The following is a 25422-nucleotide window of genomic DNA, read 5'->3' as shown; positions in this document are numbered from 1 at the left end:
TGCCTTCTGTGGCAGCTCAATCTGCACCGGCTGATGGCTGAACGCGACGCACGGTAAGACAAAGAACCTGACAGGCACAGCCGACACGAAACTTCATGTCTCATGCTGTCTGGGTATTGCAATGTGTTTTACAATTTGCTGTTTTGGAATTTTGATTTGCAAAACTCTCAGCACAACCTGTGATGTCCCTCGACATTTAGATTTTTTTCACCGCCCATACTGTGATGCCTTTACCAAAGCAGCACAGCATTGTATATGTTTATCACTGAATCTTAATGACTGCTGCATTTTAATATAAAATGGTTAGAACCAAATCCCTTTGTAAAGGTAGAAATGAGAGAAAATTATTTAAAAATGTATGCAAAAGTAAGAATGTTGCCAAACCAGCTATGTTTACGATAAGAATTTAGCAAGTTATGCACATTGAAACTTCAAGTGTAAAATCCTGGAAAGCATTTATGACCAAATCCACACAAAAATACTGTATGTGATTCAAAACCACGATTGGCCAGTGTGTCTTGGATTCCTGCATCGTTGTGCTGCTTGTAGGTGCGCTATATCCCCATGGGTAATTGGTCAAAGGTAGACCGCAGAGTTGACACTTTCTGCTGCTGCTGCTGCTGCTGCTGCTGCTGCTGAGCAGAAAATTGTTTGGCTCTTCCTAAAACATCAATGGCAATCCTTGGGCTTTATGGTCAGGACTGCAGAATAAAAGTGCTTCAAATAATCATACAGGAAGAAGTCCATCATGGATGTGGCAAACACACCGATGCCTCTACTGTAGCCGAAATTGACCAGAATGCACTGCGACCACAAGAAATGTTGCATTTTGCCTGTAAGGTACAGCTGTGATCCTTGACATTCTCCCATGCTACTATCCATATCTATATATACTCATATGTCCACCCTGACTGAAAACATGTGTCCAACCATTGCCTGGGGGTTTGCTGAAATGCATTCTGGGAAACCACAGAAACCACAAAGCTGTCATGGAAATTGGGGGCCACCGAAAAGTCAGATACACTAGTTAATCACACAGTAAATGATGAAATCCACCAGACTTATCGATGCAGCAGTGCCTGAGGGTGGACGCGACATGTAAGCACATCATTTAGACAGCTGGGTGGACAATGAGGGAGCAGAGCAAGTGTCGGAGGGTTGGGAAGCACGAAAACAAAATAAAAGCCTGTAAGGCATGGGACAGAGAGGGCATGGCAAAGCCCAGTGTGGGAGCTGTCATGGCCGGTTAAGTGGACAGGCAGCCCTGCTGGAGTCCTGTTATCTGTCGGCTGCAGGAAGCCAACCAGCAGAGAGGTGTGGGGGGCGCACACACACACTGCTCTGGTGCTGGACACACACTGTGAGAGCTTTTTATCAGGCCTGTGTGTTCTGTGGACAGTCTTTTAGGACATACGTTATCACTTTCATCTTTTCAATGACTTTTTCAACTTGAACATTTCTTTTTATCTTATTTCTTTCACCTCACATCCACTCTGAATCACGTGGTGCTGTTGGGGTCTTTGCAGGTTTTACACAATTGAGGTTGTGTATGCTGTTCTGAAAAGCAGTTTCCATGGCTCAAAAAACCATTTTACGTCAAAGCCTATAATTACAGCCTCAGACTTGATGCAATCACCATTAATGAGCCAAAATGATACATTAGCAACAGATACAGAATCCCTCATTACCACAGTGATTTTCATTTTCAGCTTCAGAGAGCAAACCGTCATGTTAGCATAATCAATAGTCACCAGGAGCCCCGTCCCTACTTCCTGTTCGACAGGTGTCAGAAATACTTAATGAGCATGTGTCAGTGTTAATGATCATATGTGAGACAAGCCATTACTCACAAGTGCGCACTACAGGACAACACACCCTCAGAGCTGCCCGCGATGGAAGTGGCACTCATAAATAAAACAGCACTCATCAGGATAAAGATATCATCATTAATGAAGGACGCAACCAGCTTTGCTTTGATTGCATCTGATTGACTGTTGCTAAATTATGAGGCCCAAATAGTTGAGAAGAGAGAAGGAGTGAGTGTAAATAACCTCTCAGCATTCAAAGTGTGTATACAGCAGGAGACACACGTCTACCAAATGGCCCATTTGGAGGTCTGGAGACCAAAGACAGCCTGCGGCTTAATTCTGACAGCGTCAGGAATTTAGGAGCAAATTCTCACAATGTGACTGCTGCTATGACCCACATCTACAAACCAACCAATCAGAAAGCACAACTAGGGTGGAGAGCGATATGAATTTGTCATGTGTTTCATGCTTTTCCTTGCTTTATAGATGTTTCTCTAAACACTCAACGTTATCATCACTGATGTCTTTCCTTCATTACGTCTCACCTGCGAATGTGAGCGATGCATTATTGGCTCTTCTGCCTGGTCAGTGTCAGTCCAGCAAACCTGCAGAGCCGCTGCACCACACTCACCTCCTACATCAGCCTACATGAGCCTCACGTGTTACCTGCAAGACTTTGTTTGAATGTTTTGTGATGTTGAAAATGTGATGTGCACACAGTCAGAGAGAGCAAAACCGTGCGTCCTGCTAGTAGCTCAGTTCTAAAATTGCAGAGGTGCTCATTGTTGCACCACCCTCCGTTTCCATCACCCCTCTTGTTTTCCATCGCACTCAGTTTTATGGCTCTTAATGGATATACGTGAGCACCTGAAACACACTGTGACGCCGGCTGTTTGCACATGGAGAAACACAGCTGGGTTAAAAATGCTTACCTGCCTGTTTGACATCCGGTGACCGAGTCTAATGAGTGTGAGGGACCAATAATCAAACCACTCTCCTCTCCACTGATCGTTTGACTGGTTATTTCTGATAAAGAGTGGGGCAGATGATGAAAAACAAAAATGAAATGATGAATGCCATACCTCATGCCCTCTGTGGACTTGTTCTGATAATTGCAGTGGAGCTGCGGTGTGCCAAGCATCGCTTCTATGAAGACGGCCAGGAAGCCCAGGGTCTCCACAAACAGCGCGGAGTCCAGGAGGAGGTAGGTGATGTAGGCCGCCACCAGCGTGAAGGCCAGCACGCACTGCAAGTAGTCCACGAAGTGACTCCACGACCAGAAGTGATTCCAGTCAAAGTCTAAAGGTGCATGACAAAATGGAAATGGACGTTTTTTTAACAGCTAGCCACTCAAGGGAGAACTTTTCCAAACCAGCTGGCCAGTTCTGGCGCAGCAACACAAACAGGACTTGATGAGCACTGATCCTGTGGAATTAAAAGCAGTAAAAGCAAAGCGCTTCTAAAAAAAAGACAGGAGACTACTTTTTCAGACACTTCACAGTGAAAGAGTTTCATTCCAAAGTGAATTTTGGGGACAAACAAACTTGTCCAAAGTCTAGTTTGTGGTCCCTGGAGGACGCAATATTCAATCCATACAAAAAAACTGAAGTAGAGCTGTTGTGCCAAAAACAAACATGGCAATGATTGTGTTTCTGAAAGGGGCAGTCCATCCATTTGACAGTATAATTGTGTGGTCAGTTGTCGTCTGTGGCTACTGACATGGACTTTTACCAGGCGCAAAGGATGAAAAATGATGCATTTGATTGCATCATGGCAATTAATCCTGTCCAGAGCATGGATGTGCCCAATAAGATTTCTAATCTGTAGAAATGTCAGAATTTACATAAACAAGTGGAACTATAATATGCATTTTATATTGCCTGTCAATATTAAAAATATTTTTGATATTAGGAAATGTTGGGAAAGGCGTGGAGGAAAAGGTCATCAGTATTGAAATGTTGGACTTTTAATTTGATAGTGTATGAAACTCTGGTTTCAGTTTCAGGATAGCTCGTCTGCTGTGAGATGTCTTCTTCATACTTTCCCGCTCTCCTCCGGTCTCACTTTCCAGCACTGTGGGAAATAATTATCTACCAATCCCGTCTGTTCTTTTTGGAGCTTTATCTAGTTGATAAAAGCAAGCAAAAACTCTATAATTGTGAACACCTTTAACAAACTTCACACCCGAGCTGCAAATCCTCACACGACTCCCACAATCCCCTTCGCGTAGTCAGAAAAAAAAAAAAAAACTATATGTCACTGCCGCAAATAGGCTGTCTGAACTGCACGTGATTTGGACTCGTACTCATTCAGATTCTCACCAAAACAGAAGCATCTAACTTCAGGGTCTTGTGGGAGGAGGCTTTGTGAGGAAGAGTGAAGGTGCTGAAAAGCCCCTGAGGGAGGGTGACAGCCAAGGTTACAGCATCTTCCACACAGCTGTAATGGGCTGGGTGGGAATCTGGACACTGATGAATGATTTAAGCCCTGTTTTCTGCCCTAACACCTCTCCTGTGCGCCCTTTCCCCAAGGAAATGATTAGATGAATGTGATTACAGCAACACTGGCTTCCTGTAAGAAACAACAGAGCCAACACTAATCATACTGTGTTAATGTTCTCGAGGCTGCAGCGTTGCCTCAGGCACTGGTTTAACTATACCTGATGCCTGTACTCTATACCTGACTACACCTGATCTTTACCTCTGACTTCCTCTACACAAGCCACATATCTTTACGGTACGACGGCAGTGAAAAAGCACGCATGAACAGCAGCTGCTGGTTTAATGTGCGAGAGTTTATCATGGGAATCTAATCATGGCTGTGAGTGAAAGATGTTGCCGCACTGCTGTATCTTAAATGGGATTTCTACAAGCCTCAAATGCGATAGAGCCGATTCGTTTAATCACGTTTAAATGAGGCTCTCTTTATCTGAGAGGCACATCTAGGCCTTCTGTATAGGCTTGCATAGGCCTCCAGAGAAGGGCCTGCACAGTAGATAAAGCGAAACAAAAAAGGGAAAAAAGCACTGCTTGGAATTATTTCACCACTAAATACCATCCCAAAATGAGCAAATCTGCTGTTTTTCAAGACTTGATAAAATCAGAAGTGAAAGAAAGCGGGCGTTTAGCTCATGATGTCATGAAATATTGTTTCATTAGAGGAATTAATGGTGGCCGATTCTGACATTTAGATGGCATTTCTCCATGAATATGCATGGCAGGCACGTATATGTGCACGGCAATCTAATCTTTCCTTTCTCACAGACAAGTTAAACAAATCCCATAAATGTAACCGCATAAATCTCAAAGAGCAATTCAAACCAGGTCACAGCCTTGTGACAGCCCACCACACACTCCATACACCTAAATTTACCATGCCTTACAGCCTTACAGCGTCCAACAACAGACAAGCAAACTGCTCTTAAAAGGCACGACAGGGCATGTATTTGTGATCTGAGTATAATCAACGATAAGAATATCCTCTGAGAGCTGTTATGTGGACTGTACAGCAGTCTATTATTCTGTGGGTGTTGTGGCTGCAGATGCCTGGTGTGGTTGTGGAGCCCTGCTGGCAACAGAGCCAGAGGACTGTGAATCTGGGCCAACTAGCACCAGGCTGGCGCTGCCTGATAACAGCCAAACACAGCGGGAAGCAATCAGGGGCAACAGAGCAGCGTTCAACACCAACCTGCCTGCTCAAGGCATGCGCAGCTCCATATTTCACACAAAACAGAACATAAAACAAAGAAATGAAAGGAGTTACGGTAAAAGACATGGAACATAAAACATGGCTCTTTGCTGGTGATGTCATAACCTTCCTTGAACAACTGAATAAATCACATCCTGTGGACACCTTTTGGGATACAAAATGAATATTCACAGACACAGATACTAACACTTAACTACTCCTCGGGGTTCGCTCCCCATCCTCTTTAGAGAAGGATGGTGGGCTGGAGAATTTCAACAATATAAAATATGAATATGACTTGAGTAAGCATGAATTCAGTAGGTAGCTACAACTCGGGGACTACGATGAGAAGGAAATCAAAACAGAAGTGTGATCCAGATTATAATCTGGTCGTACAAAAGAAGAAAAAATTGAATTATATCGACACTGTGTCACAAATCGATGACAAATAAGCATTCAGCTAAATCTAAATATATATATATATATATATAAAGTTCACCATAAGAATTTCAGATAAGAATTGACAAACTTCAAACGTGTGGAGGGAACAGGTTGTTCACAGTCACGTGACAAAATTCAGACGGAGGGCCGGAAGTGAAAACTGCAATGGATGGCAAGTTTAGATGAAATAACGAAAGGTATAAACAGAAAGTCTGAACATATGTTGATGTGAGCCTTACGTTATGAAGAGCGGTGATTGTTCAACTGCTATTGATGCAGCAGATATAACAACTACCTCTTCATTCAGAAACTGTTCAATCGACGCTCTCGGTACCGAAATGCTCTGGGATGACTGTCGAGCAGATAACTTTCAGCGCCGCGGTGCTGAATGTTAACGTTTGCGTTACGGTTGGTTAACCACTTGCAAAGGTCTGCTGAAACTTCACTAAAGACGTGGATCGTCTCAAAACAAGACAGGGTGCGTTATTTATGTTCAACTGTCTCGATCTGAGCCACCGTAAATGACGCAAAACATCAGCATTGTGAGTGTGTGTCATAGTGCTTTCTATGCCGAAAATCACTTCTGGTCCTCCATTTGCAGTTCACGCCACAACAACAGAAAGACGCAATATCGTGCAAACAACCTAGGAAAAAATGTGGTGCAGGCCAAGAGCAAACATTTACACATAAATACACCACGCTGCAGAGAGTGGAGCATGGGTATACAACATTTTGCAAGATACTACGAGGATATGATCTCCCTATGAGCTACATGGCGCTCCATCTGTGTAATTCTAATTCTTCTGAAGAACATGTGGCAGTAGGGGACAGGTATCTGGTCAAAATACTGTTAATAGCTTGCGCCTCAAGGACATGGGGTAAAGTGGATCCATTCACCCCGGACCGATGGATCGAGGTAGTAAAGGAAATCTACATAATGGAGAAACTGATACATCGTTTGAGACTGAAGAAGCACAGATGAAGACAAGTGGGAGAAATGGACAATTTTCAGGATGCGTACCACTGATAAAGACCACAGAAAGGACAATGGATCTGGGTGAAACGGTGAGAATGGATGCACTACTAAGAAGGTAACTACCCAACAAACCTTTTCTTCTTCTTTTTTTTGCGTTATTTTAGTTTTTCAGCATGACTGTTCATTTGTTAACACGTCCATCTGTTGATTTTATATATAAACGTTGAAATCATCAATAAACCCCCCCACAAAACTGAACATATGACACGTGTAACGTATGGCTCGAGTGATGATTCCACTGGGCTCCAGCTTGGCTATAGAACAGACACACACAGTCGTAGATATCAGGAAACATTCACAGGGTTACATACTGTTAGCTCTACCTCAGCAGACCTAGAAGATGGAGTACAGACCAAGGCTAGATGAAACAGTGTTAGCGTGTTAGCTTTAACACATGAAACAGCACCGAAAACACAGCTAAAAGAGGAGCGAGTACTGGACTTGTCAGGTGGCCAAAAACAGTGTTGGTCTGCGCCCACTGAATCAGTACACAAGCATATGTTTGCTAACTCCACATTGGGATAAGTCTTATTAAACAGTAGTTTGCCCCTAAAAACTGTACTGAATTAGTAAATGTAGATCATTTCTTACCTTCCTAAATCATATTCAACAACACCTCGCCTCAAACTTCTTGAGTTACGACTTTTATTTGTTCTAAAACTGGCCAGTATTGAACAATCATTCTGCGACACATTCACGCAGCACGATCATCTACAAGATTCCATTTTCAGTTCTTAAACTAAAAAGATTAAGCCCTACTTCTTCACTTCTCCCCCCCCCCCAGTCTCTGCTGTTAGAACGTGGGGAGTGGAGGAGGAGAGATAATGCATGAAATTTCTTCTGTGCTGAAATTTAAGATGTTGTTTTTTTTTTTCGGTCTTGCAACTTCACTCGGTGGCCAGGGACTCTGCAAAGAACAGAACGCCGTTCTGATGAACACCTTTGGCTGTGACTAAAAAAAGGTTGTGCTGCTGACATGCGTTTCAATTATTTGTGCAGGCCTCGTCTCAGCCTCATGTTTTAGTAATTACGTTCCTTCACGCCAGCACTGTAGTGTCATCATCTCTTAATCCTGTGTGCGCAGGCTTTGAAGATGCACGCTAATCTGCTTTCAACTCTGCAGCAAAATGCAAAAAACAACATTTTGCGGCGTGTCAAATCATTTCACGCTGACCATGATGGGATGTTTATCACAGTACTGAACGTCAGCTGTACATTCTGACTTGCTGGGTCACTCGTGTATCCCGGGGCATTCTGCTCCCCCTCTTCAATGCCTGTGCTGTGTGGCAGCCGCGGCAGCGCTGTGTGGGAACAGGCTGGAGCTGCATACAATAGATTCCCTGTGGTGGCCAAACGTCTTGTGCACGGCTCGGTTTGAAGTCCCGCAGAGTTGTGGTACATGTGTAGGAAGAGACAGGTCAGAGTTAGAGATTTCAGTCTCTTGTTTACCAGCTGCTCCCTGCAAACTTCAGCTGGGTCCTGGAATTGTCTATGGGGGCAGTTGAAACAATGACTTGCTGTCACTCAAAAGCACCCGTGGGAGAAGCAGGGACATTATTGTGAAAGGCGGTTATAACAACCCGGAAAATTGAACCTCAGACTCCAACGAGCTTCATTTTCTGAAGTCTAAGACAGGGAGGTACTTCACAATGACTAATAGGCTTTCACTGCCAAAACAGTGCAACTTTTCTGACCTGCCACCTTGACGCCATGCTATGTTTCTTCTCTTGAAGGACTGAGGCTAAAAGCCAGGTCTCTACCCGCCCTGAGGGGGCAGATAACTGCACCTACAGCATAAGGTGATTTATTCCGAGCTGACAAACCCAATGAAGGCACAGGTACAGACCCTCATGGGACCAGAAAGAGCAATGAGCCATAACCAAACATCAGAAAGAAAGTGAAATCTGTTGTATTGCCATGTAGCGCTGTTAGGCCGACATCTCTGCGGTATCACTCAATCATTGTGACATAATCAAGATATCTGCAGGTTTGATGAAATCCACCTGATCCGTCTTTGAGCGAGCCACAACGAGTGCAGGGGTGGACTTGACTTTATGTGGGAAAGCTAATCAATTTGTGGATGCTTTTCCAATAAGCCAGTTGTCCAAAAGTTTCAACTGTGATTTTCTATCTTCAGAGTCAGTCATTTAGATCAGGGAGGCAACAGTTTTAATGGGAGCGATAAAAAAACACTTACGTCTGCATTCCACCACAAAAGTTCTGATTGATTGAAAATGCAAAACTTTAATGATTTGGCAAATTTACTTCCCTGGTTGCTTAGCGATTTTGGAAAAAAAAAAAAAGCAATGGACTGGAAATAAAGCAATGGAACATTTCACAGAATTTTATTTTGAGCTTGGCGTCTATCATTAATGACAGAACAGAATGCCAGCGTTCAGCTCCATCCAAGACTTGCCACGGAGGAGAATCTGCAACGGTTACCGAGGCCAGGAGAGGTCTCAGAAGAGTACATCATCCACATGCAGAGATATGAGGTATTAAAGGAAGGTAGCTGACTTGCTTTGCAGTGCAGTGCAGAGGTTCGCTCTTTCACCTCACAACAACAAGGTAGTGTGCACAAAGACGAGCTGGGTAGGTTATCTGGAACTCTAAACAGCCCATAGGTGTGAATGTGAGAGTGAATGGTTGTCTGTCTCTAGGTGCCAGCCCTGTGACTGACTGGCAACTTGTCCAGGGTCAGCTGAGACTGGCTCCAGGACCATGAAGGATAAGCAGATATGGTGGACCTTTTTGAGAATACTGTCTCCTGTGTCCCTTCCCAGACTTCCATCCACAGGCTCCTTACAGCTGAAATGCCAAAAACTACTTGTGAGATAAGGTGAATGAGAATGTGGTTGTGACAGAAAGAGCTGCTGCCTCTCCGAAGCAAACAGGCGAGCTCGCCCAGAGTCTGAAACCGCAGCCTGAAAGTTTGCATACAGGATTTTCAATCACAGAGCAGAGCCCTGCTTGATGGCTCTCATTTAAATGCTGCTGGAGATTTTTGAAAAATCCAATCATGGCTTCCTCTTTCAGGTCCTCAAAATAACTAACAGTAAAGTTTGCCTCATGCACACATCAGACAAAGTGAAACTTTCCCCACCGCCACCGACAGAACTTTTTCTACAAATATTCCATCTTACTTTTTCCTTCCAAACCCTTTTACCTCCACCTGAGTGATCGCAAGCATTTCAGATTGTGACACAGTCAAATGATCCGATCTTTTAATCTCCTTAAAGGATTGCAGCAGGCAGTCTTCTACATAAATCACACCGAGCTGCTGTAACGCCACGATTTCTCCCGTCCGGATAGTAAAACTACACAGCTGACAACAAAGGACACACTGTAATAAGACTGCATTTATCCTTTTCTAACCTTCCTGACCGCTCAATGCGCTGTACAACACAAGCCAGCGTTCACACACACATTCAGACTGGTGGCAGAGGCGACAATGCTAGGAGCAGTAACCACTCACATAATGGTGGCACAGCATCGGGAGCAAACTGGGATTCAGTATCTTGCCAGAGGACAGGGATCGAACCAGCGACCTTCTGATTAGTGGACGACCGCTCTGGAGCCACAGCTGCCCCAGTTGTGAATGTGATTGAGGCGCCACAGGCGGTCTTTGAGCCTCTGCATACTCTCAAGTCCACGATGTTATCAGCGAATTACACATTATGAAGTACAGCTTCTCCACATATAATGTTCACAGTCGGTCACATATTTTCAGCTGCACAAGGAAGTTCTTTTAAAAGTCGGCTACACTGTGTTTTTCTTTCTGGGTACAAAAGGCCAGCTGTTTGATGGAAGCACCTGGTGAGATAATGACGCTGTGCTCCTATGACAACACAACGCATACATATGATGAAGGCTTAGACATAAAAGGGAACAGGCTGAATAATCAAAGAAATGCATAGGTTGAGAATTGTCCTGCTGACTAAACACTATGTTGAGTCACTGCAGAAAGCTACCATGTGAAGCTGTTCCACCCGACAGCTGCACGCTGACACCAGTTTGGTGCTGTATGTTATTCTGTTAACTCTATCATTTGCTTTTCCGTTGCTGCATCCGCCCTGACACCTACCACAGTAGCTCCAGGCCTCTAAGTGATGCCGCGTGTCTAACCACCGCAAAGCACTTTTTCATCTCTCCCTCCTCTACCTGGGTGTTTTCATCCTTCTATCGTTAACTGACATGCTTATGCTTGATATTTCCACTAGCGGATCAATAAGCAGCGCAGACCAGCAAAGCTGCGATGAAAGAACATCGCTTTCTGTCAGTTCTAATGACGCTTGGCAGAGCTCACTGATCGATGGCCGTTCATAGAGGCTCGAGCCCCCGGCGCAGACAAGCAGGCGTCAACATGTGGGCAAAAACAGCTGATGCCAGATGTCAGAAACAGACAAGCAGGCTGAACCACAGAAGGCTGTGAAAACTGGCTCTGATTTTCTGCTCCTGCTTTCCCTAAAATGATTGAAAACATCCAATAAAAGGATACAAAACAGCACTTCAATACCAAGCCACCTAGTGTCCATTAGTCAGTCCCAAGAAGAAGATTTTTTTTATATATTACAACACACTGAGCCAAGAATACATGTGCCATCTCACATCATGCAAATATTTGTTTCCTACTGCCATCTAGTGGACACACCAGGAACAACAGCCCCTTCTTCACTAACACTGTGTCCTACTTCCACAGTGCATACTTATTAGAAACTCTGTGTTTTAGAATCAGTATCAACATACTTAACAACTTTATACAAAAAGGGAATAATACAACATGCACATCATCAAACATCAACTTCAATCTTAGAATGGTACCGTCAGTTAAACTTCAACAAAAAAAAGTAATGATTTAATATTTTTTGCAGTGGTTAGTCGTCCCTAGATTTCCTTTGTGCATTGCATTGTGTGACAGCAGTGCACACAAACAGCTCACAGCCCACACTGACGTTTGTTAAGCACACTTATTTTGTCACTTTTCCAGTGTGAACTCACTCCATAATAAAAACCTGCTTGGATGAAGTAAGTGCTGTGTGTTGTTGAGAACTGGGTCAACCAGCTAAGCTTTCAATCTATCCTTTGAGTTCAGTGTGGTGTTTCTCTTTTGTTCAACAAATGCATGATGTTTCCAAAGTCAATGAGTATTTGTGATAAATGCTTGTGATGCCAGGATTGATCAAAATAATCCTGATTACGACTGTTGCCATAAGCGAGTGCGTATTTACTAGGACGTATGAATCAAGCAGCGCTGTCGTTAATGTTTTTACATCACGTCGTTATTACACCTATGCTTTGCCAACAGTGACGAGTCAAAATATGTGCTGTGAAAAAGGCCTGTGAGCGGCTGAGCAATTCATGCTGTGACATCACTGACCACAGCATGACAGTTTGCACTCACAGTGAGCCGGATCTGTCAACGAATTCATTAAAAAGGTCAAAACCAACAAATGCATTGGTCTGTCTGAAGGTATAATATAAGTATAATAAGGTTTAATAGTTTTGACCAACAAAGAAGCTCTATGGCACAGATGGATAAGATATACTGGGCTTTGGATACACACAATACTTCTTAGAAGGATCAATTTATTGTCATTATCCTCTCAGGAAGCTTCTTGGACTTGGACAGTTTCTTTATTGATCCCAATTTGGGTTATTATTTCAAACTAAGAACTGTAACTACATCGATAGTTAAAAATCATACTGATGAACCCTTTCAACAACATCAAACTGCTGATGGTGAAAAGACAAGATCTGCCTCAACGCACAGCTGCACGCACACACATATACACACACAAAGACAGATAACAATGTGTGTGTTAAGCAGACAATGTTTCTCCTGTTGAAATTGCGGCTACCAGTGTTCAAAGTAGGATTTGAGCTGGTTAGAAGACAACATCAATTAAACGTCATTAGCATTTGACTTTGCATAAATCAGCCATTTAAAGGATGCTGTGCATTCACATTCCGGGGTGGGATCAAATCAGCATGCACCGGTTTAATGGCCAATGAACACACAAAAACACATCAATCACTTCAAACTGCAGAAACAAAAGCATACAGTTAGAAAAACCTGAACTATGAGATGTCAGTCAGTGCTATCAACAAGCTAAGTCTACAGTAAAGTCTATGCGACCTCACAATACATGAGCTTTTGTCATTGCATCTAAATAACACATGCAAAATCTCATCCACACAGGTTTCCTGTGAAATGAAAGCTGACCCTTCATTTGCAGTGAGGGTGAAGCGTAACATGCATGATGGCATCACATCAACAACGGACGGACAGTAAATACGTTCCATGAATCACACGTGAATGCAACAACATGCGGGTGAAATGAGCTCATCATGCTTCATCTGCGCATGTGGCAGGTGGAGTTAGTCATCGGTTAGGCTGGCTGGGCTGCAGGGGGAGCCATGGGGGGGGCATCATGCATGACACACAGAGATGGAGAGGCAGATGAGCTACGACTGGTGTTTCATGGCAGACACAGAACGTTCTGTACATACCCAGAAAGAGCCTCTTAGGGATTCTGATCTCCTCGTCCTTACTGTCTGTCGCTACAGACAAAACAATAAAAAGAAAAAAAGAAAGAAAAGAAAAACAGGGACAGGAAGGGAAAGAAAAAAAAAGAGCTTGGTTTTCTTCATTTTTTTCAGCAAAGCTAGAGGTGACCCATAATATCTCAGGTTTCTGCTGTTGGCCATGACTTTGTAATACTGTGCGACAGTCGGTCAGACATTTCAGGTCATCGCGAGTAATCTGAGACGCTGCAGAACGACTGAGTGTCTGATCCCCTCATAAGTTATATCACTGATTAAGTATCAAGTATTCTTGGTAAGGCTGAAAACATATTTTCCCAATCAGCTTCTTGCTATGAGTGATGGACGCTGTGTAAAACCTAAACAAAACAGAATGTGATAACTTGTTAATCCAGTACAAAGACAACATACTGAATGTTTGACCTCACGGGCTTCATAGATTTTTGTAGATATATTCTTATTCTGAATCTGATGCATCAATATGTTTCAAACAAGTTGGACAGGAGCAACTAAAGACTGGGAAAGTTGATGAATGCTCCAAAAACACCTGTTTGGTTCATTCCACAGGTAAACAGGTTGATCGATAACAGGTGATAGTATCATGACTGGGTATGAAAGGGGCATCCTGGAAAGGCTCAGTCGTTCACAAGCGAGGATGGAGAGAGGTTCACCACTTTGTGAACACATGAGTGTATGAAGAGTATTACTACATGGACTCAGGAACACTTTGTAAAACTGCTGTCAGTAACAGCTTGTTTGGTGACTGCGTTCTGTTTTTATCCACGTTTTATACAACGTCCCTTCTTTTTTGGAATCGGACAAATTTTCTGCCAGGTCTGAAGGGTTTTGGGTATTTCAGATGACAGATTTGTGTATCTGTGGTTTGGTCCGCGGCCAGGTCACTGCAGCTTAGTCAAAGCACGCCCACACAGTCCTGACGAAGCAGATCAGCTTCGGTTTTTGAATGGTAAATTCTTAATCATACAGATGGTATTAAAAAAAAAAGTATGATTCGAAACCAAGTTTTCAGAGCAATAGTTTGACATTTTGGGAATAGCCTCACACTGACTTCATGAGATTACTGCTCACAGCCATGAAACAGACCTACACATAAACCTTGTGAGACTACAAATTCAACATATTTGTCCTGAGATTTTGTCTGGATGAAACAAACAGGATATAATGTGACAGTGAGCGAGCTTGAGAGGTGCTGGTGGGCAGATTTTGTTCTCAAAGACAGGCTAACGCTTTGCTTATGCTAAGATAAGATAACCAGCTGCTAGCTCTGGCTGTATAAACCTGATAACTGTCTTCTTGTCTAACTCTCTACTCTCTACATTTCTCAAAATGTCAAACTATTCCTTTAAATTCAGCCGTAACAGAAGTTTTGAAATGTCTGACCGGCACTGTGTCATTTCTCCACCAACTAAACTGTAAGGCATCAGAGCTGGTTTGTACACAGTGGATACAACAACAAACACAAAGAAAGACCCTCCACGGCATAGCATTCAATGCAACAGTGTGTCTTGAAGCTGTCTGGAAAATGAATTTTTCAGTACTGGACTGTTCCTGAATCCCTGGCTGCCAACATGGCCGACTGGCCTGAGGATCCAGGTTTTGCTCTTTGAAAGCAGACTGCAGTTTTAGTGCTTTCTCTACTGGCTTCCAGAGTTTTCACTGTCCCTCTGTATCTTCTCATGTGACGCTGAGCCTGAGGACATTAGCACTCATTATTCAAGTGTCCTCCCGTCCCCTGTCTTCAGAGCGCCACAGGGACGGGAGGCAGAGCGGAGCAGTCCAGCAGCAGGAGGATACAGTGTGCCTGGGTGGAAAAGTCCCACACCGCATACAACACGTGACATATAAAAGCACAGAGGGCCTCGTCTTGTCTGTTCACGTACAAAAAGATGCACATGAAATGCTTCAGCATGTACGGCGCTGCATATCTTCACAGGACATTAATAGGGACAGAGGGTGTTGTATGTTGTGCAGACTGTAAAGCCCCTTCAGGAAACATGTGATTTGCGATTCTGGCCTTTTATAACTAAATCTGGCTTGACGTGATGGGGGCTGTTATGAAAGGCACGCTCTGTTTCCAGGAACAGCGGCATCTCAGTTTCTGTTGACTTTATTGCAAATGGCAGCAGGCTTTGGACTGTGGACATTTTGGACTAGTTCTCTACATCTCAGCTGCTTCTTAAGGGCACATAACAATCCCATAGATGTGGATCCGTTATTTATACTGCTAACTAAGTATTTGTATCAACAAAAAATGTGCCCTCCAAATATTTCAATCTATATATTCCCTACTAAACCACCTGTATTATTAGAAGATGTCTGATCTTCAAGATTAGTGCAGGACGAACAAATGAGGCATCTATGAACTCTTTGAAACTGGCACCTGCCTACTCATTAAAATGGTAGCAGTAAGGAAGAGGGCTGAACTGAATAAAGTTTGCAGCTTTGTTCATAACGTTGACATTCAAATTCTAAATCAACATTCAACGGATCACAAGACTGTGTTGTTATTGCATCTTCAGCTGAATCTGCTGCCGCACCTTCGAAACACAGCAGACTGGAGCGGCTCCAGTGTGTGCATGTGTTCTGTGGCTCAGCAGCCTTCAGTGTGGACACTCGTGGATCTCGTACCTCGCCTGAGATTCTCACAGAGAGCTCTAAAGTATGACATTCGGTACAGCTCTAGTAAGAAAACTACTTCATTTACAGGTTTGAGGTGCCAGTGTTTTCCCTTAAGAGGCTGATTTTTGAGAATTCGTTTTGGATTCATCCATTAACAAACATGTCGCACACATCACGTCACAGGCAACAATCAGGAGCCAAGTTCACGTGTGATCATCGTTTGCAACACTTGTGCAAAGCATGGCAGCAGGTTTTCACTTAAAGAGTGACCTGGTGGTCACTCACACTGAGAGATAAGGAGCCCTGCTAACACCACGCTCACACACTCACATGCACATTCATTCACACACACTTACATTTCTCTCAAACGCTCAACACACATACCTGCCTACACACACACACACACACACACACACACTCCCGCTTGCACTCAAGATATTTTTATACTCTCACACACAAACACATCTCCATCACACATTGTCTCACCATTCACTCCCACACACACACACTCGCTCTTTCAGGCACAGAACATTTGAAGCTGCACTCAAAAGTGCACGCAACACACACACACACACACACACACACACACACACACACACACACACACACACACACACACACACACACACACACACACACACACACACACACACACACACACACACAGTATTAATGTAAACAAGCTCTATCTGCATTGTAATGAGGCCCCGCAGAGGGTTTCTGACCTATGAAGGAGCGTCTTTTGGTGTTGAGTTCAGTGGCCATGCGGACGTTGGTGCACAGGTTCAGCATGATGAGCATGGTGGCGATCATGATGATGCTCTGCCACAGCAGCAGGGTCTCGAAGTAACGGCCAAATCTGATGGTGAAAAACAGAAGAATGTGTGAATTTACTGTGTAACATGTGGCAGGCGAAAAACTGAGGGAAGCTTCAGCACCAGGAATACCACACATGCAGTCTCCCATGTGTCTTTCCTCTGTCTCAAAGACCCACCGAGGACCTGTTACATTAGATTAGCAGCACAAACATACGTGAAAGCTGCTCAATGGCGTGTCTTAACAATAGCTGCAGCATAATGCAGTTTGGTGGGTAAGAAAATGTACTCTTCAGCGACTGTTTTCTTCTAGCCCTTTGTTTGTCAGGCCTGTGCCATTGCATATGTGGCTGACTGAGCATTCATTCAGTCCAGCAGCAGCTGTTATTCAGAGGTAAGTTGTCTGCATGGGTCATCTGCTGCTCATAATTTGTGTCCTTCACTTTATCAGGTGGCAGCAACAAACAAAAACATGATTTAAAACTGCAAAGCGACAGGAGCTCCTGAGATGATCTCTTTAAAGCCAAATTTTGAAGTATATCCTACTGATTCTTAAAACATCCTCAGTCTTGTTCAGTGAGGTATACACTATGGCTGATAAACAAAGGAGTCTTAAATTGACAGATTTTTGAATGGGGCTTCGTCACCATTCAAGAGCAGCAACAGGCAGGGAATGGTGTACTACCTGAAGAGTATCCGTAGGATGTTCGCCACCAGGAGGACCAGGCACACGTAGGTGGAGAAGCCCTCTGCATTCTGGGTCCGGCGGATATCTCTGTACTGGGGTATGTAGGGCACCACCCCACCAAACACCATAGCCCCGGCAGCGACCCACGACACCAGGCTGTTAAACACGGTCACGATCTGGTCAAACACCTCATCTTCCATCTTCATCCGCTCACCAGTCAACACCTGGGCGAAAAGTTGTGAAGTGATATCAGCTAGCAGCCACTGGCTCAATGCAGACTATAATAAGGTGTTTCTCCTCCGTGGATTCCTCGCAACTTTGACAGCGTAACAAGAGGAACATCCGTGTTTGTCGTGCATAGCTCTGACACGGATGACACAAAGAAGCGGCTAATGCCACGCCATCACAAGCCAGAAACGACGATTAGGGGCTCACGTTACAATAACAGCTGAGTTACTAGTTACTGTACCGGCAGGACAGCAGCGTTCAACACAGGGAGCCGGAATGTTTGCTCTGGAGGAGGCTGCTGTAGCTGTTAGCTACTGATCTGCTCCATACGTCTCATTTCTCTGATACTCCACTCCTGTTGATGCTAGCTGGCGTTGTTTCGAAAGGCTGCTCTTGACTGAGAAGAGGAAACTCCCAACGTTGCTGAAATAGTATAAATGCCCTTGAAATTCGCCTGAAACAAAATAGCTTTTGTCGTACACACTCCCTACATTTCAGTAGTTTCTTCAGTAACTGGCCGATATTCAGTGTATTTCTGTTCTATGGTCGAGCCCACACTTCCTGGAACGTCACACGCCACACGTCACGACAAAGATATTCGACTCAAGATATTTCACACACTTCCTTAAACAAGCGTGCGAGTGGTCGACACGTCTGATTTCTAAAGTTGAAAAGTAAAGCTTTACCTTTGAAAAATTATTATATCATCATATATCACTGAATATATGCTTAAATATTGTCAGCCAGCTCTTGCTTTCATTTGCGCAAAAGACCCTGTTAATGCAAGACATTTCGACACTTCACGGGAGGAAAAGCATAAGGTTAATAATAAAATGAATGATGGCTGAATTCCTATATCTTTATGCACCAAAACACTTTAAAGTTCCCATGAACAATGATTATGGTTTTTCATTAATGACACATCTTGCACTCTGTCCGCCGACAACGCCACAAAAGTTGTCACTGATTGTCATCATTAATGGTATTTTAGAGTTTGTCATTTCCATTTGCTAGTTAGCTTGGTTAGCTGTGCTGCTAACATTAACAGTCCTATTAGCTAACTCTGGGTGTCAGGAGCCAAACCTGGCAAGAAAACCACCTCTGTACTCTATTTAATCGGTCTCTCAGGCTTGGTGCTTGGTAAGTTATTGGTCTTATTTAGTAGGAGTCCCAACTCTTGGCAGAGTCAGCTGACTAGCAGCTGACTGGCTCACTAACTCTAGCTGCATGGCAGCTATCTATCTATCTATCTATCTATCTATCTATCTATCTATCTATCTATCTATCTATCTATCTATCTATCTATCTATCTATCTAGATAGATAGATAGATAGAAGAGTAACATCCACTCCAGAAGGGGCCTTAAGGAACAGAAGAATCTCACTCTCCCCGGTCTTTGCTCTGACAGTAGAGCTACATTTTAAATATTTCATGCAACCAGGTTTATTTCAGTTGTGTTATTGCTTTGCACATCACATCAGTGCCATGCAAATTACACCCAGTGCTGCAGTTCAGACTAACGGGCCTTTCTAATTATGTTACACAGTAAAATCTGAACATATTCAGCAGGAGGGAACACAGACTGTCACTGACACAAAATCCAGATTATAAAGATTTATATAGGCTTAATGGCTGTTACGCAACCGTCATGGCAGACAACCTCTCATCTCTCATCTGCCACTATTATCCAGGATAATCTATTATATAAACACCAGAGCTTCAGTTTGGGGTCAGAGCGTTGTTCCTTCAAATCTCATCACACAATACACACAGTGACCTGTGTGACAGGACAAACCGGTTTACAAAGAGTTAACAAAAATGCTCTGCCCATATGCAACCATGCATACATATTACTACGGATGCCAAAGTCAAGGTAGTCAAAGCAAGTCAGCACGAAACCGGATATTTAATAACATTTACCTTCATAATAAAATGCTAAAACGTCGCGTGTTGCAGAAGACTAATCAAATAGGCATTGACGCTTTTATATAATTATTGCATTATTGTAAACCCATTTCCCAGTCTTAAGGTTATATTAGAATAATTACATTTGATATCAACAAAAGTTACAAGTAACAACAGGTAACATCAAAACTATTCTTTTGCTGGAGCAAGCTTTTCGTCAAGTGACCTTTATTTTGAAATGATGAACACTCCCTCAGCGGAAGTTACATTGTTTTCACTCTGACGACTCAACTTACCGCAAAGTTATGGGAGTCACAGCTAACATTTCAGAGGGGAAGCTAAATTGGTATTCTTATCTTCGTCGTCTCATCCCAGTGGAAGCAAATAAACAAACGTGGTCAGGTTATATGGCCGACATTTAGATTCCAGCGATGTCAAAAACAGACAGCAAAGCAGCGGCAGACATGACAGAGGCGGTAAGTTTGTTCGATGTGTCTTGTGAAATACTCTGTCTCGTAAAATACTTTTTTCAGTCGTCTTTCTTTCTCTTTAGATGGAGAAAACGATGCAGCGACTTCAAGGCAGATTCCAGGCTGTGTCTGAACAGCTGGAGTCCAAAAATATCCTTTTCTGGAAGCTTAATGAGCGGTCTGCGGTCGAGACCGGAAGCTGTCATGCCACCTGAGAGCGCCTGCTAATCAAAGCCGTTAAACACTCACCTGTGGTAATATGCACGGCCACTGGGGGGCGTTCAAATTTAGTTTAATGAGCATCCGCGCTACATTTCAACTTCTGTAAACCTAAGGGGTCTTCATTCTGTCTGTATATTCTGTAAATGAGACATTCGTTTATCAAATTCAGCTTATATGAAAAAAGTGAGTGAAAAAATCAAAAGATAAGACTTTTTATAAGGACAAGACTCCATTGTTACAACAGTTACAACAGTGCTAAGGCTAAGGGTGCCATCACACAGGCCTGAATGCGGGTGAATAAACATCACCTGTCCAGATGAAATAAGTATCTTAGTCCACTACAGCGGAGCTCCATGCCAAGTGAAGATATTAATATGTTCATGTGCTTCTCTAATTTTGCATGTTAAAGCATAAATTGGCCAAACCAGTATGTATTGCTAGTGTAGTCGGCTGTTTCAAATACAGCTGATGTGCTCTCCCATTCTCTGTGTGACCCTTTAATTTATATGTTGTCCACAATACACTTATGGGAAAAGTAAAGAGTTTAAAAGGCACAGTTCCTTGTCTTTTTCTTAGGATGACATCTCTTGATGTGGTATAATACACATTGCTGTTGATCACTGATATAATGTCAATCTAAAAATATCCAGTTCGTGGCAGATTTTTCCTTCACTGTCGCACTAGACGAGATGGGAACCCGCATCGATGACCTTGAGAAGAACGTGGCTGAGCTCATGACACAGGCTGGCATGGAGGAGCAGGCCATTTCAAAGTGACAGCCGGCCTGCAGTTCATCTGTCGGCTGAGCTCTCGTCGTGTAACATCCAAAGACTGCCCGCTCCAGCTGTTGTGCCAACGGTGATGTCACTTCAGTGGTGACTGTAAGCTTCCACACATTGATCAGATATCTTGAAATGGGACTTCTGAGTTGACATATTGCTTTAAAGTCTTGGAATCCCATGTCAACAAATTATTTATTTTTGTAACATTTTTTTTTCCAAAACATGTCCAATCAGATTGCAGCTGACCAAGGTGCATAATCAAGTAGTGAAGTAAACAAACATTGCTTTCTTTACATTCAATGTTTTCTAACCAAAAAAATCTTGTTTGCACCCTTGAGGTGTAGCGAACACATTTATTCACAAAATTCACACAATTTACTACCTCATTTAATATTTTCAAAGCCTTTTTTAATGTCTTGAAACTGGCACTGTGCACATGTTGTGGTCTTCTCCTATTTTAATGGCACATTTCCACCTTTTACTGCCCCAAACTGCCATGCATATGTGCATAGTTGCACACCATGTGGATGTGTGTCCTCATGCAAACGATGCATTGGTGCTCTACAGTGCCTCTAGTGGTCAAACACTCAACAAAATTCAATGTTTTCGTCAAATTCATATCTGGTTTTGTGTCATTTGCACTACAGTGGTCTGAATAGTAGTGTTCTCTCGAGTGGACACGCTGCAAACAATGATGTAGTATAGTTTGATAACTTAAACTTATCTGGATATCTGGGAGAATTTGTTGTTTATCACATCTATGCAATTTCTGGCCATATTATAGCATGTAACATACAGCTGTATGTCATTGTCTTCCTTTGTCCTCTTACCTGTGTAACCACTGTTTAATGCACATTGTGTACACTCAGATTAGCCTTCAGATTGACTTCATGGTTCGTAGATACTGGAGTGTATCACTGTTGATCACTGTGCACCAAACTTAACATGCAACAGCCAAATAAAGGGTTTTTCAAACAATGCTGAGTTGTCTGTTAGAAATTACATTGGACTGAGGATTATCTGATTTTATTTGTTCTATATGATGGAAAACTGAGTGTCCTTGGGTTTTGGACTGATAATAGAAGAAAACAAGCTATTTCATAGCATCATCTTGGCCTTTAGGAAATGTTAGCTGACATTATTCACTATTTTTTGACATTTCATAGAACAGTTGATTGAGACACTAATCACAAAGACATCTGCACTGAGAGCATGCCAGAGTAAATTTAACAGCTTTAGTGAAGAGAACATTTCTCTATTCATGTGATCATGTAAATGCATTTTTGTCATGTATCTTTTACCATTATAGATAAGCCCAACTTTCCTTTTCTCTTGCTCCACTTCTCAGAAAGGTCAAGGGTCACAGTCAGCCTCCCTGGAGAGAACTGGGGTTCAGTGTCTTCCTCAAAGACGCTTAAACAGGATTAAAATTCTAGTGCCAACGAGAAAATGCACACAGGACACACTGGTGATCGAAGTGCGACTCATCTGAAGCTGTATCTCCCTCTAGTGGTCACATGTACTCACTGCCTTGAGTTTGTGTCACTGACCATGGTCCTGAAGTTTCTGCGCCCAGTATATTTGTGAATCAGTATTCATTAAACAGTAGTTTTATTCAACTGGATGTAGTATTCATAGCAACAGCAATAACAACAATACTAATAATACAGCATATGGCCAAAAGTATTTGGACAAACCTCATATTTTTGTGTAATTGTATCACTCCACTTCTTTTCATTGCTTGGGGTTAAGCGCCTTTGTTCCAGTGAAAGGAAATCTTAAAGCTACTGCATACAGTGATAAATAGTATACTTTGTGGTGACAGTTTGGGGAGCTGGACCATTAACTGTGTGGCAGACCTTATCACCCAACCAAACATCAGTGATGGATCTCTCTAATACTCCTGTGCATGAAATCTCTGCAGCTCCAACATGTGGAGGAAAAGCCTGAAAGCAGAAGAGTGGAGGCGGTTATAGCAGCTCATTATTACTCAATACTGTGGAATGAGATATTATACATTCACATTTTTTTGACGTTAAGTTTAGGTGTTCACATACTTTTGGTCAAATAACGAACATGTTAGGAGGTCACTGTGGTTGGTGATGCATTCGCAGTGTTTGTGCTGCAGATGGCAGTGTTTGTTAATGTTGACGCTGCTGCTCTCTTCACATTTTAAAACAATTTAAGACCAGCGGAAGTAAGACAAATGAATAAAACTAACATTGTCATACATGTCCTAACGAGAATACAGCTCATGCGTGCTCGGATCTGTGTGAAATGAACACGCATGCTGCATATAAAGAGGTGTTTACATGTGTGCATGTGTGCGTGTACTTCAGTTACTGACTTGCCTCACTGTCATGCACGGTGAAGCCAAAGAGCAAGAATGCTGATGACCGTGTTGCTATGGCAACCTGTGCTGAAGCACACACTTGTCAGCTTGTGTACATTTAAGTGTATTTGTATGTGTGTGTGTGTGTGTGTGTGTGTGTGTGTGTGTGTGTGTGTGTGTGTGTGTGTGTGTGTGTGTGTATTTATGTGTTTACCCATGGCCCTGTGTACTTGAGAGGCGGCCAAGACTGGGGAGAGAGGAGAAGGAAAAAAGTGTCAAGCTGGTATTTTCCATTCTTGAACAGTGTGGGTGCGAGCGACGGAGACTCTTTTAGCATTGCACAACACTACTCAAGCAGTTGGGGCGGTAAATGGAGATCACACACTCTTCTCCCCATGGTGGAGTGCTGAGTGGGTGTGTGGAGAGCCATGACTGGCAGAGAGGGGAGGCTGAGAGGTTCAGCCCTGTGGCCCACGCCGGGTGCTCTCCTCTGGGAGGGAGGGAGGGACAGAGAGGCTCTAATGGCTGTCTGCATGGTTAGCACTCTGCGCTGGATAGGGGGAAGCACTTCAGGGAGTATGGATGAATTTGCATGTGTGTGTGTGTGTGACTGCATGTGGGTGTGTACACTTGTCCGCCCTATTTCTCCCTCTCCCTAATGCTGCTTTTGCACACTTCACTTACGAGGTGAAACACAAAGTAAATGTCAATAGTCTAAAGTGGCTTCCTCTCCTCTCTCATTATCTATGGATCCTTGCACCATCTATCTATCTATCTATCTATCTATCTATCTATCTATCTATCTATCTATCTATCTATCTATCTATCTATCTATCTATCTATCTATCTATCTATCTAATTGCAAATTGAAGGAAAACTAATATCTTTGCAGGGCCAGTTGATGGCATTAAGATGGCCACTGGCCATTGTATCAAGAAACAGTGATGAAACTGACATTTGCATTTAGATCTATGGGAAAGACATCAGTAAATATGGCTGGAAATTGCAGTGGACAGTGCACATTTGATGATGATGATGCTTGTACATTAGTGCAGTATGTAAGGAAAAATAGAAGAGGAACTCTTCCTCGGGCGGCTGAGAATGTCAATCTATCAGGCTGGTATTTAAAGCAAACAGCTATGCATCAGAGCAGGAGATGCGTCAGCTCTGTCAGGGACGAGCTGAGAAAAGTATAGATTTAAAAGGTGCGTTGTTTAAGGACATGTACTAACTCAGCCCCTACTTCATCCATTCACACTTCTCACTTTGCCTGTCTGTAGTTATCCTCCTCTCAGCTCTCTTTACACTCTTGTCTCCCAGTACTCACACTCCTTTGGCCTCCATTCTTCTCCTGCTATTAAACGATCTGCTGGACATTACCGACCCAGCCTGATGGCAGAGAGTGCACTGTGTACAGGTTGCTTCTATTTGTATGTGCATGGCGGAGGGCATATTCCAAAAACTGTTTGCTGTCCTGCATTATGATCACACACTCCTGTGTAAAGACACAGTGTAAGACGATGTAGCATGTATAGTGGCTTTTTTTGATTACCGACATGTCAAGCCGGTTGGCTTTGGTGAAAGCCATATAGTGACTCTCTTTAATGTCCAGGTAAGGAGTGTGAAAAATGGCACGGAGTGCATTATTCCAAAATACTGAACAAGTTCACAGTGAGGGTGGGACAGTTTCAGTTTATTGGGGTAGTCAGTGAGGAAGCAAGCCTGGATAAACTGACTGTTACTTTGATGGTGGAAAAGCACACCTAACCTTTAAGACAGATTCAGGGGCAGATGTGATTCCTGACACTCTCTAAAGCCGACAGAC

The 25422-nt window shown here is 43.1% G+C and overlaps 2 protein-coding genes across 3 annotated transcripts in view; one reads left to right on the top strand and one right to left on the bottom strand.

Annotated features, from left to right (window-relative positions):
* Positions 1 to 18449, bottom strand: part of LOC139345809 (solute carrier family 66 member 2) — a 28613-nt gene extending 10164 nt beyond the window's left edge. Inside the window, exons 1-5 of one of the 2 annotated variants that reach the window (XM_070984653.1) lie at positions 18128 to 18449; positions 17656 to 17882; positions 16881 to 17014; positions 13483 to 13533; positions 2891 to 3107 (exon numbers count right to left, since the gene is read on the bottom strand). In XM_070984653.1, the coding sequence (XP_070840754.1) occupies positions 2891 to 3107; positions 13483 to 13533; positions 16881 to 17014; positions 17656 to 17864 (611 nt within the window). In that variant the 5' untranslated portion in view covers positions 17865 to 17882; positions 18128 to 18449. Of the gene's footprint in view, positions 1 to 2890; positions 3108 to 13482; positions 13534 to 16880; positions 17015 to 17655; positions 18003 to 18127 lie in introns of those variants that run through there. The other variant, XM_070984654.1, reaches the window with a different exon arrangement.
* A 1634-nt stretch (positions 18450 to 20083) lies between these two features.
* LOC139346009 (heat shock factor-binding protein 1-like protein 1) lies at positions 20084 to 21671 on the top strand. The gene is made up of 3 exons (XM_070984917.1): positions 20084 to 20267; positions 20345 to 20411; positions 21165 to 21671. The coding sequence occupies exons 1-3, from the start codon at positions 20223 to 20225 to the stop codon at positions 21257 to 21259; spliced, it is 207 nt and encodes a 68-aa protein (XP_070841018.1). The 5' UTR covers positions 20084 to 20222; the 3' UTR covers positions 21260 to 21671.
* The last annotated feature ends 3751 nt before the right edge of the window (positions 21672 to 25422 follow it).

The sequence above is a fragment of the Chaetodon trifascialis genome, chromosome 17, assembly GCF_039877785.1.
Source record: "Chaetodon trifascialis isolate fChaTrf1 chromosome 17, fChaTrf1.hap1, whole genome shotgun sequence".
NCBI classification, from domain to species: Eukaryota; Metazoa; Chordata; class Actinopteri; order Chaetodontiformes; family Chaetodontidae; genus Chaetodon; species Chaetodon trifascialis.
Note: the sequence above shows the minus strand (reverse complement) of the source record. Positions and strands in the feature narration are given on the sequence as shown.